This window comes from Lutra lutra, chromosome 7 (genome assembly GCF_902655055.1).
Source record: "Lutra lutra chromosome 7, mLutLut1.2, whole genome shotgun sequence".
NCBI classification, from domain to species: domain Eukaryota; kingdom Metazoa; phylum Chordata; class Mammalia; order Carnivora; family Mustelidae; genus Lutra; species Lutra lutra.
This window is the reverse complement of record NC_062284.1, coordinates 16,684,165-16,696,414: the sequence shown is the minus strand read 5'-3', so window position 1 is coordinate 16,696,414 and position 12,250 is coordinate 16,684,165. Positions and strand designations below refer to the sequence as shown.

Here is a 12,250-nt window from a genome sequence, read left to right as displayed (position 1 = left end):
ATGCTTTAAACAGAATCCTGTATAGGTTTTATTTTTATTTCTTTCTTAAATATTTGTTTATTTTAGAGAGGAAGTGGGGGAGGTGCAGAGGGAAAGAGAATCTGAGGCCGACTCCCTGCTAACAGTAGAGCCCGACTCGGGGCTCGAGCCCATGGCCCTGAGATCATGACCTGAGCTGAAACCGAGTCTCGGACGCTTCACTCACTGTGTCACCCAGGCACCCCTGTTTTTATGTCTTAGCACTGTCACCATAACACCTAGATCTGTCCTCCTCGGGGAATGAGCACTTAGGTTTTGCCCCAAGAAGGATCCTGGGTCCTGGGTGAAGCGAAAGCCATGGTAGGACATGGGACAGGGGAAGGGGGAGCTGAAGGCTCCTCAGGCCATCGAGAGAGAAAAGCAGAGGCTCAGAGAGGCGGCAGCGCCCCTGGGGTCTCTGCGTGTGGCCGGGGGACCATGGCGAGGGGCCCGGGAAGGCGGCGGGGCCCATGTGCCGTGTGTCCTCACCTCAGGTTCGAGCTGATGCGCATGTGCTGGCAGTACAACCCCAAGATGAGGCCCTCCTTCCTGGAGATCATCAGCAGCGTCAAGGACGAGATGGAGCCCGGCTTCCGGGAGGTGTCCTTCTACTACAGCGAGGACAACAAGCCGCCCGAGCCGGAGGAGCTGGACCTGGAGCCCGAGAACATGGAGAGCGTCCCCCTGGACCCCTCTGCCTCCTCGTCCTCCCTGCCGCTGCCCGACAGACACTCAGGACACAAGGCCGAGAACGGCCCAGGCCCTGGCGTGCTGGTGCTCCGAGCCAGCTTCGACGAGAGACAGCCTTACGCGCACATGAACGGGGGACGCAAGAACGAGAGGGCCTTGCCTCTGCCCCAGTCTTCGACCTGCTGATCCTGGGACCCCGGATCCCGTGCAAACAGTAACGTGTGCGCACGCCGGGCGGCGGGTGGGGGGAGAGAGTTCGAACAATCTATTCACAGCCTCTTGTACCTCAGTGGATCTTCAGAACTGCCAGTGCTGCCCACGGGAGACGGCTTCTCTGCAGTAAACACGTTTGGGATGTTCCTTTTTTCAATATGCAAGCAGCTGTTTATTTCCCTACCCAAACCCTTAACTGACATGGGCCTTTAAGAACCTTAATGACAACACTTAATAGCAACAGAACACTCGAGAATCGAGTCTCCTCACGCTTTCCCTGTCACTCCTCACTTCTCTCAGACCTGTCTCCCGCCCTTCCTCCCTCCCTCTCTCCCTTCTCTCTCTCTCCCCTTTCTCTTTCTCTCTGCTTCATAATGGAAAAACCTTTGCCGCAAGCCCAGCTGGGACGCCCTTTCGATCAGATTGAGGAACTGGCCGTCCCTCCCTGTGGCCCCACATTGCCCCCCCCATACACACCTGCCTGTCACCGTAGGTCTTTATAAAAAAACAAAAACAAAAAACACGTTGAGACGGAATTTTTTTAACTGTATCTTTCACCTTTTTAGGGACATACGAAATTGACAAAGGGCCATCATGCTTTCAAGGTTGTTACCATTTTAATGCTGCCAAATTCTGCCAAAACCCTCGACTTCCTCCCTCCCGATCCCGGCACCTGTTTCCTTGTTTCCAGAGGCATGGGGCCAGCACGGTAGCGAGTCACACCATTCAGGAGCCACATTGAGGACACTCTCCATCTGATCGCCCCTGGTATTCTTTTCCAGTCCTACGTTCACACAGGTCCAGTTGCTTTTTGACTAGGTTATTATTTGGGGGAAGTGGACAGAATGGGATTTTTCTCTCAGTGGAGACTGGGAGAGGCTGAAACCCCTCTTCCCCACCCCCCCACCCCACTTGCTAGCCCCCAGGAATTCTGGAGAAAATAGGCCCTGTCGAGAGCCTGGCAGACAGGCTTTGAGGAAAGGTCGTCCACGTGCCAGTCTCCTGTCCCCCCACCTCGGCCACCACCCCCCACCGGTTCCCAGCCCCCCAGGACGCAGATGGGAAGGGGTTTCCAGGGACTCAGCCCAACTGTTTATGCAGGTTTGCAAGGAAAGGAATTCAAACACCACCACAACAGTAAGAAGAAAAGCAGTAAATGGATTCAAGCATTCTAAGCTTTGTTGACATTTTCTCTGTTACTAGGACTTCTTCATGGGTCTTACAGTTCTATGTTAGACCATGAAACATTTGCATACACATCGTCTTTAATGTCACTTTTATAACTTTTTTACGGTTCAGATATTCATCTATACGTCTGTACAGAAAAAAAAAAAAGCTGCTATTTTTTTTGTCCTTTATCTTTGTGGATTTAATCTATGAAAACCTTCAGGTCTACCCTTCTTCCCTTTCTGCTCACTCCAAGAAACTTCTTATGCTTTGTACTAGCGTGCGTGACTTTCTTCCTCTCTTCCCAGTAACTGATACTTCTATAACATAATTTGCCATGAACTGTTTGATGCCTTTTTATAAATACACCCTCCCCTCCCCGCTCCCCCCCACCCGTTAGTTATGTTCTAACCCGGAGGCTCTGTGGGCACGAGGCTGGCGAGGGACGCAGGCGGGCAGCGGGCGGCACCCCACTCCTCGGCCTGCTCCCACACGGCGTAGGGTCTGTTTCAGTGCAAGACACGATACAAACTCAGGTCAGAAAAAAAAAGAAGGTTAAATACTTCACACATCCTTGTTCAGTGTTTCTAGTCGCCCTTGTTGGAAAGTCTCACCTTCTCTTTCCCCGCACCTTTGTTTTGGTTGTGACACACATATATCTATTTTTTTAATTCTTGGGTACAACAGCAGTTTTAACTGCAGACACTAGGCATTTGGATTACTATTTTTTTTAATGGATATTTAATCCTTCCATCCCACGAGAAACAGCTGCTGAGTCCCAGGGTGCAGCGGGCGTGGTCCAGTGGGCCCCTCTGCGGCTCCCGCCGCCACCCTCCAGACTGACCTGTCTCTAGAACCCGAAAATCCCCAGGTCCCTCCTTGGCACCGGCGGGGAAGGGGCCACAGGGGCAACCTCCTCGGGTTGGCGGTGAGCCCTCTACCAGGTCTGGCAGCTGGAGGGCCCGGTCGGGGCGAGCACCGCTGCGGTGGCCGGGGAGCCCCATGCTCGCTCCTGGGGGACGGGAGCCCTGGCACTGGCATGCTTTTCCTTGGCCGGGAATCCAAATCCTCGGGGCCCGGGGGTCTTGTTTTGTTTAGTTTTTAGCACTTCTCACCAGAGTGATGACAGCATACGAGTTGCTTCTGGGATGGAAATGTTTAAATTATGAGTAGGAACAAAGCTCGAATATGATGATTGCTAGTTGTGACTGGAGATTAAACACGAGAAAGCAAGTGTGTAGTGCTTTCCTGCTTGTCGGTAGCTTCAGTCCTACAATTTTCTCTAGCCTCTGTCCCATAGTTTTTTCCCTTAAAAAAAGATGAGAAAAAAGAAAAAAGTTAATTAAGGTATTATATGTAGGAGTTTTCTTTTAATTTATTTTGTGATACCAGTTTCAATCACTGTAGAGAAGCCCCATTATGAATTTAAATACTGAGAAAAGGGTTTTGTGTGTGTGTGTGTGTGTGTGTGTGTAAGACAGGACAGTTTTTTTGTTTTTTTGCTTTTGTTGGTTTTTTTTTCTTGGTTTTGGTTTTCAAACATTTATCTACCTCACTGTTATTTTTTATATGTGTATATATACAAAACAATACATCTCACATTTCTCAGCACCTGACAATATGCCGTTGATACCAGTAACCTCTATCCACACCACAGGCTGCACATACCAGGCGAGGCAGGGGGAGGTCAGGCTGTATCCCGGGGTCAAAGCAACACTAATACACCTCTCCTCCCATGTCAGACAGCTTGCCTTTTCCTGAGATGTCTCGTTTTGTGTTGCCTTCGTTCTTCTTCTCCCAACTTGGTTTCCTAAGAGGTTGTGAGGTGTTAGGATTTCCTTCCTCCCGGCCCAGGGCGCCCGCACTCTGCTGGGAGGCGAGCAGACCGAGCCCCGGGGAGGCCGCTGGGCCGCCCCTGGCTCTCTGCCTTTGAAAGGGACTTCGCACAGCTCCAACAACAGACAGATTCTGTCATTGGGAGAGCGCTCGTCTTCTAGGTTTGAAGGGCAGGCAGGACCCAGGGAGTGGGGTGGTGGGGAGGGCAGGCCGGCAGTCTCTGGGTTAGAGTCCCACCCAGAAAGGTGTGATGTTTGGAGTTGGGTCACTGCTCCGGCCGTGGGCAGGCCTGCCCGAGGTGGGGACGAGCTCTCACGGCGCTGGGGGTCAAGTTCAGTGGTGCAGCCACAACAGCCCTATTGAGAGCTCGGTCTGCCAGGCCTCCTGTGAGGGAATGCAGAGGTTCCTGACCTGCCAGCTGGTCCCATTCAGGAAGTACAGAGGACGGGAGTCCCCCTGCCCCACCCCAGACTGTTCCGCAGCTTCACCCTCATCTCCTCTTCCCCCAGGCGAAAACAGAGACCAAACCTTCGGGCTGGAAAGGGCCGGTGGTCAGCGCCCAGCCTCCTTCGGGGGTGGCGCGCCTCCTGCCAGGGCTGCGCCTTCATCCCGTCCTCCTGCTGCTCACACGGGTGGAGGGCGCGTGTCCCGATTCCAGCAGCTGCTCTCACAGGCACTGGTGACTCGATCTGGGAAAGGTGGTGGGGGTTTTCCCGAAGCAGGGATGGTTCCTTTCAGTTCTAGCGCTGTGGCTAGGCTCGGGAGCGCTCTTTCCACTGCGAGAACACTACCCTCTTTTCCCAAGGCCCCTGGCATCGTAAGGTCACTGAGAAATAACTGTTGGATCAGGGTTTTCTTCTTCCACACTGTAGGTGACCCCTTGGAATAGTGGCCGCTCCTCTTTTGCACATACCTACCGGTTTCCACAACTGGATTTCTACAGATCATTCAACTGGTTATAAGGGTTTTGTTTCAACTGTCCGAGTTGTTGGTGTCCTTTTGTTTTTGTTTTACGTAGGTGGTTTTTCTTTAAGTAGAAAGAAAACACTAATAGTGTAGTGCCCATCATAACAAATGCTTCAGAAACACTTAAATAAAAGAAAATTTTGCTTGTGTGATGGTGCAGTCATTTTACTGGACCAAACCACCCACCTTGACTATCCCAAGGCATCATCTATCCACAGTTCTCGCCTAATTTTATGCTGATTTTCCCACCTCTTCTTGATTTTTCTCTTTTGTATGCTCCAAGTAATCTAATCAAGCTGAGTTGTGGCATTTTCCATGCAACCTCCTTCTGACAGCAGCTCACACTGCTTGAAGTGACGTGAACCACTGAGGCACATCATTGAATTGATGTGAGCATTAAAACATTAGTACACACAGCCCTTCCCCGAGGCAGCAGGAGCTGGTGCATTCTGGAGACACTGTCGAACTTCAGCTGTGCGAGACCCAGACCACCCAGCTCTCCTTTATGGGATGTCATGACGTTTGACACACAATTGGAATGCGCTTCCTCCGTGGAAGACGGAAGACCGTGTTCGTGGCCAACGCTGGCCTCTCCTTCCAGCCTGTTCCTTAGGACTTGGGACAACATTTCGATGGGAGGAAACATGGCTTGGTAAAATCTGAAAAAAAAAATAAATAAATAAATAAGTACTTATTGTGGAACTACCCGACGGCAAAATGCTTGACAGGAGGTGATGAGCTCCGGTTGGGATAACATATGTACGAGCCAAGTATGATGCCGGACTCTAGGCCAGTTTGTTCCACCAAAGCCTCTTGTCAGCAGCTCACCTCTGCTGGCAGGTGGCAGGGCGTGATGCAGGCTGCTGTCGTGGCAAGGTCACACTAGCTCAGATGGGTGAGGAGCCTAGGGTGCTTGGTCCAAGGTCCATGGCTGTCACTGCTGGGTACCCCTAGGGAGGCCTGTGTCAAAAGCAACTCCCTTCCAAAACACAGGCACCCTCCAGTTGGCAGTAATGCTCCACCGTTCACCCTGGCCCATCCCAGCAGTCCCACTAGTACATTTAAGGTTTGGGGTTTGTTCTTTTGTTACTGTTACTTTTGTGTTTGTCAGCTGGTTTTGTTTTGTTGTTGTTTTGTTTTTTTTTTTAATTTCCTGGGCTAAGCAGCATTGGCAGATATGGACCAGATCCAACCTCTAAGCACCTGTGATGAAAGTCAACCTTTTTTACTCCCCTCTGACTAGTTGGTGGTACAAATGAGAATTTCAAGAGAGGATGTTGTCTAGATTGAACCTCTGTTACCAGAGATGCTGAAGATACAGACCTTGGACAGGCCAGAGGGTTTCATCTCGGGCCTCCAGCTTAGATGACTCGTTGATCACTTAGAGAAAAAGCAGACTGGACAATCCTTGACGGTGGGATGATGGGGCAGTAAGGAACCACTGTAATGCGGACGTGATGTGAAGCCAAGCAAAGACTGGCGAGCAGAAGGGTATGGGGCTGGGAAGAAGGATGGGCCATGTTTTGAACCTGATGGTTTCTGAAGGTATCAGACCACATCAAGGCTCAACAGTCACCCGTGGGCATTGGGTTTCGGCAAAGAAACCGAACATCCTCCTTTGGACACTGTTGTCGCAGAGTTCAGTGAAATACGTCCAGAACGGAACTGCACCGCACCCGTCAGTTGTCAGTTCTGGGGCATGACTTTAGGGTTTGTTTTATTTTGTTTATGCAAGAACATAATGATCACTCATCTGTATGTCCACGTTTGTGTGTGTCCGCATCCTTCTGGTAAACATTGTTCTAATTAGTCACTCATTAGCGTTCTCAATAGGGCTCTCAAGTCCAGTAGATTACGGGTAGTCAGTTGACGAAGATCTGGTTTACAAGAACTAATTAAATGTTTCATTGCATTTTTGTAAGAACATAGAATAATTTTATAAAATGTTTGTAGTTTATAATTGCCGAAAATAATTTAAAGACACCTTTTTCCTCTGTGTGTGCAAATGTGTGTTTGTGATCATTTTTTTTAGGACACCTATTTCCTAGCTAGCTTTACAATATGCCAAAAAAAAGATTCTCCCTGACCCAGGCCATGGTTCACCCTCTTTTCCTCCATGCTTTGTGCCCTAGCTTGTAACAAAGGAAAGATGATGATTTAAGAAGTAGTTCTGTATCTTCAGTATCTTGGTCTTCCAGAACTCTCTGGTTGGGAAGGGGACCATCTTTTACCGGTCATTTCCCTTTGGAGTGTAGCTACTTTAACAGACTGCAAGAACCCCATTGGCCAAGGACACAGCAGAGGTGTTGCAGCCCAGCAGCAGCCATGGTGCTCGTGAGCAGCTGGCGGGTGGGGCTGGTTGTCACCACTGTCCTGCAGTGCCGGGGGAGGGAAAGCCCGGATGGCACAGCTGATGGTTTCACAGTGATCACAGCACACAGACTTATCATGCGAACAATGGTAATTCTGGTGCACACAGGCCCTTTGCTTACATGCCTCATACCGTGATTTGTGCTTTGTTATAACAAGGAAGAGACCCTATTTATTTTATTTAAGACAGAACACTGAAGACACATTTTTCCAGTCCAAACCAAGTCCGCTTAAGTAAAAACGACACACACACACACACAAATGTGTTTCAGTCGGGCTCCATTTCCTCTAGCCCCCAGTGGATTATTGGCCATGTCTACACTTCTCCACAAAATCTCCATCAGTAGAAACATCTGGATGTTTTGCACTACATGGGAGAAAGGTCCAGAAACAATTAGGGTTTTTTTTTTGTTCAACTGTTCATTGAGATGTTTGGCGTTGCATATACACATCCACAGGTGGGACAGATGCTTGGCAAAAACACCTGTCTGCTTTCTAAGCCAGTGAGGTTGAGGTGAGAGGTTTGCCAGAGTATGTCTACATCTGGGACAAAAAAAGAGAATTAAACCAGAAGGCGCAATGGAATGGATGCATCGCAAATAATGCATTTTCTGAGTTTCCTTGTTTAAAAAAAAGTTTTTTAAAAAAGTAAAAAAAAAAAAAAAAGGTAATAACATGGCCAATTTGTTACATAAATGACTTTCTGTGTACAAATTATTCCTAAAAAAAAAAAAAAAATTCTTCTGTTTATAAAAAAAAATCAGTAGATGAAAAAAATTTCAAAATGTTTTTGTATATTCTGTTGTAAGAATTTATTCCTGTTACTGCGATATACTCTGGATTCTTTACATTATGAAAAAAAAAACTTTGTCTATTTTGAATGGCTGAAGCTAAGGCAACTTTAGTTTCTCTTACTCTGCTTTTTTCTAGTAGTTAAAGTACTACATGGTTTAAGTTAAATAAAAGAATTCTGTATGCATTTTTGGTGTCTGATTTGGTTCCCCTCCCTTTCTGGAAGAATCGGAGGCTTCTGAGGCAGGGAAGCCGAGCCACGTGTGGCCCGTGTGTTCACACATGTCGCTCGGAGGTGTTCTGCGGAAAGGTTTTGCTTGCTTTCTGACAGCTGAACCTTCTCAGCATGCAAATTGCTGGTGAAGACAGGGAAGCTATTCGCTTTCTCACTCCATTAAATCAGCTCCAAGAAAATTTGAATACATAAGATACAGAAATCTGTACTTCATTTTTGACTGATCTGTAGACTTCTGCTATATCTTCCACTGACAGAAGTCAGGCCCAGGCAGGTTTGCTGTAGGTGACTCTGGGACAAAGGACTCACACTTCCCATTTCCCTGTCCTTGTTGGTACCTTGCAGCCAGCACACCTGCTTGGGATGCAGGTCAGAAGCAAGCAAGCGTGCACAGGCTGTGGCTCGCGGGAGGTGTTCAGAACGTTCCTTTCTAACTGAGGATCTTGGCCTGTCCCAAGGCCTCTACAATCCAGGCATTGTTTTACTGCTGGGAGAAATGGCCACAGTAAGAAGTATGAATGTATGTTCAAAGGAAACAGGCTGGAAGTGTTCTGGAATCAGACCAGAGACACGCAGACACATGGGGGAGGGGGGCGGATGCAAGCTGACCGTTTCACTGAACTTTGATCGCAGGAAACTCCAGAAACAAAGTCAGGCCACCGTATAAAGGGCTAAACAGCAAGGTGTAGGCAGTAGAAGTAAATCAAAGGCCATAGTTATTTCAGATCTGGTCAGTGTCACATATATTTGGACCTAAAAACAAAAGGCCTTTCTAAGAGCAAGGACTCTCTCAAGTTCTCGGGGTGGCCCCGGGGTTTCTGCTTGTCACAGAGTGGCTGGCCCTCGACCTCGACCGACTGGTCCTAGATGACAGGTGGTTCCAGGCAGTCTCCAGGCTTCTTTCCGATGGGCGCGTGGGCTGCTGGGAGGTGGGCACTAGGAGTGTCCTGTGTAGGTACACGCCGTGCTTCCTGCCAGCCGCGGTGCGCTCTGCACCCGTGCTCTGCCGGGAGTAGCGCAGTTTCTTCCCAGGCTGAAGGTGCCGAATCCTTACAAACGCCAGCGCCTCCCCACAGCGTGCCGCTCCGAGACCACAGAGCCAGCGGGGCCGTTTCCGTAATCTGGCTTCGACGGTCCGGCTAGGAGCCCATACTCGGTATGGCGCATGTGTGTAGAGCGCACGCTCATCGCTGGCCGCCTCGCACATCCCTTCTCAGCAGATGCTCACAACTTGGCAAAGAAAGGTTTTTGTTTTTTTTTTTTTTTTTTTTTTTACATAGATGAGCAAACACACAGGCCTGCCCAAGACCCACCAACTAGTATGTAACCAACCCAGAGTTCAACCTGTTTACACGGGGTCAGCTTTCAAAGGGACTCTGAGCGACCGCAGCCCAGCCACAGGTGAACAGACCCCAGGACATATCCACAGGGGTGGACGGACGGCCGCTGAGCCTCGGAGGGACCTGGGCCCTCTGGGAATCTTCCTCATGAACATCGGAGGTCACACAGGGAGAGACGACAGAGACGTGCATCAAGAGGGAGCTCTGGGCCTCCTCACCAGATGACATCTAAAAGTCTATAAAATGTGTATGGTTTGGTGCCAAGCAATCTGAAATAACTCTGAAGCAGGGTCCTGAGGCCCCCTGCTTGCCCCTGGCCTGAGAGGGAAGCTACAGTGGGGAAGGGGGGACAGGGCTCTCGGTGCCAGGTGTTTGCCTCCAAATCTAGAAGCATCTCTGCATTTATAACCATGCAGCCGGACCTGCACGTGCTGGCCATGCCATCCCAGCCCACTTGGCCGGCTCTGATCTGCTCCAGGGGACTCTGATCTGTTTCATGTCAACTGAGCCAGTTTCCTTTGCAAAAGGGGTCCTGTATAGTCTGTACCAAAGGCTCAAGTATGCTAGAGAGCTAATGATAAAACAAGCACAGTCTGCCTGGTTCCTTTGTTGTTAACCGGCACGTGCTTTTCCTTAGAGTGAAAAAATCTGGACACAGAATAAACAATGCTTTAAAAAAAAAAAAAAAGTAATTAAGTGAAAGTGATAGCTATGAGCACAACACCGTAAGAAATTTCCCAGAGCTTAGCCACAGCTACCTTCCTCCAAAGGGTGGCATCAACCTCATCATCAACCCCTTCCTCCAAAAACCAATGCATCTCAATGGATATTTGCCCACAGAAAACCTCAGACAGGCAAAACCTTGCTTTGAGCAGCTTGGCGCTCAGAGCCAGGGCAGCGTTGCCCAAAGGCAACATGGTGGCTGGAAAGGGAAGATTCTGGTTCTAGAAGGTAAGGATAACACCCAACCTGGCAGAGAAGCCAACCCTGACTATTATCCTTTGCTTTAAGACCAAACACGACTGCTAGGAATATAAAATAGTGCAGCCACCATGGGAAACAACATGGCAGACCCTCAAAACCGTAAATACAGGAACACCTTATGATCCAGCAATTCCCCTTCTAGGTATATAAACAAAACAACTGAAATTAGGGACTCTAATATTTTTTTTTGCACACCAGTGTACACAGTAGTAGTACTCATAATAACCAAAAGGTGGAAGCAACCCAGTGTCCACCAAAGGATGACTGGATAAACAAAATGTGGTCTGCACAAAAAATGAAATATTACTCAGTCTAAAAAAGGAAATTCTGACACACGCTACAACATGGATGAACCTCAAAGACGTTGTGCTCTGTGAACTAAACCAGTCACAAAAGGACAAAGAGTATGATTCATGTATACGAGGTCCTTGGAGTAGCCAAATTCAGAGATGGAGGATGGAATAATGGTTGCCAACGGCTAGGGGGAGTGGGAAGGATGTTGTTTAATAGAGACAGAGTTTCAGTTTGGGATGCTGAGAAAGTTCTAGAGATAGACAGTGGTGATGTCTTTGCAACTGAATGTCCATAAACACTGAAAAACGGTTAAAAGGGTAAATTTTATGTTGTATATTAAATACAATTTTACTACTAAAAAGAGTAGAAAAAGAAAAACCAAACAGTAGAGATTTGAGGGTCAGAAGCAGCACATGGCACCTGATGCATGAGGGTGGAAGCCAGGGAGGGGTACCAAGCAGCTGCTCCCCGCCCCCGTGTTTCCCCCTGGCCAGCTGGTCACAGATCAACCCACCACATGCAGCTCTGCCCAAAAGGTCTGCGGTCTTAGCAATCTGGGCAGGATTCCACAGGCCCCTGCGCAGTCTTTTTAAGAGAAAAAAAAATATTACTAGGATTTCATTTTATTGTCATGAAAACCATAACTGAAGCTAGTTAATCCCTTGTGAAATGTCTGCCTTTCATAGTGTTCTTCTTTCTTCTGACAATAAAATAACCCTTTGTGATTTCCTTGGGCTAATTCAGAGCTTTTTTTCCTCATGTAAACTGTTTTACAAGCCATTTTTTTAAAAGTCTCTCAAAGCACAGCTGAACTCTGCACACAGGATTGAAACATTTAATTTTCTCTAAAGGAGCAGTCCCCCAATTGGTTCCCCTGGGCTGGAATCGCCGCGGTTGAGTTTTCTGCGAACGAGGCTTCAAGCTCAGGCTTTCTCAGCTCCTTCAACATGTCCTGGATGATGACTTGCAGGGCTTTGCCCAGCAGCCTGGCTGGGAACCAACGCGATAACCGAGGCACGTGGATGAGAGCCGCGTACCCATTTCCATGATGCAAAGACAGGTAGTAGGTGTAATCACAGACGTAGCTGCAACCACAGGAAGTGCTGTGTTACTACTCCCTGAGCCAGCCTCTAATCCCAGGGAAGTGTAAGCATAAGGGACAATGCAGCATCCCCAAAGCATGAAGACCTCGGACTGCCACCCAGGGAGACTTAGGTTTTGTTCTTCTGCCTTAGAAAGAAGAGTTGCTGGAAATGAATCGGGGAGAGACTGATTCTTGGTCTCACGGTCCCACAGTCAGCAAGCAGCAGAGCCTGGGAAGGGACCAGATTTTCAAGCAACTAGT

At 48.7% G+C, this 12,250-nt stretch overlaps 2 protein-coding genes across 4 annotated transcripts in view; one reads left to right on the top strand and one right to left on the bottom strand.

Moving 5' to 3' along the window:
* IGF1R (insulin like growth factor 1 receptor) overlaps window positions 1–7,418 on the top strand; it is a 302,105-nt gene extending 294,687 nt beyond the window's left edge. For both annotated transcript variants that reach the window (XM_047738742.1, XM_047738743.1), the window contains one exon: window positions 513–7,418. In XM_047738742.1, coding sequence (XP_047594698.1) covers window positions 513–894 — 382 coding nt within the window. In that variant the 3' untranslated portion in view covers window positions 895–7,418. The remainder of the gene's footprint in view (window positions 1–512) is intronic.
* PGPEP1L (pyroglutamyl-peptidase I like) overlaps window positions 3,457–12,250 on the bottom strand; it is a 42,269-nt gene continuing 33,475 nt past the window's right edge. The window contains exon 5 of one of the 2 annotated variants that reach the window (XM_047738744.1): window positions 3,457–5,549. In XM_047738744.1, coding sequence (XP_047594700.1) covers window positions 5,267–5,549 — 283 coding nt within the window. In that variant the 3' untranslated portion in view covers window positions 3,457–5,266. Of the gene's footprint in view, window positions 5,550–11,726; window positions 11,991–12,250 lie in introns of those variants that run through there. The other variant, XM_047738745.1, reaches the window with a different exon arrangement.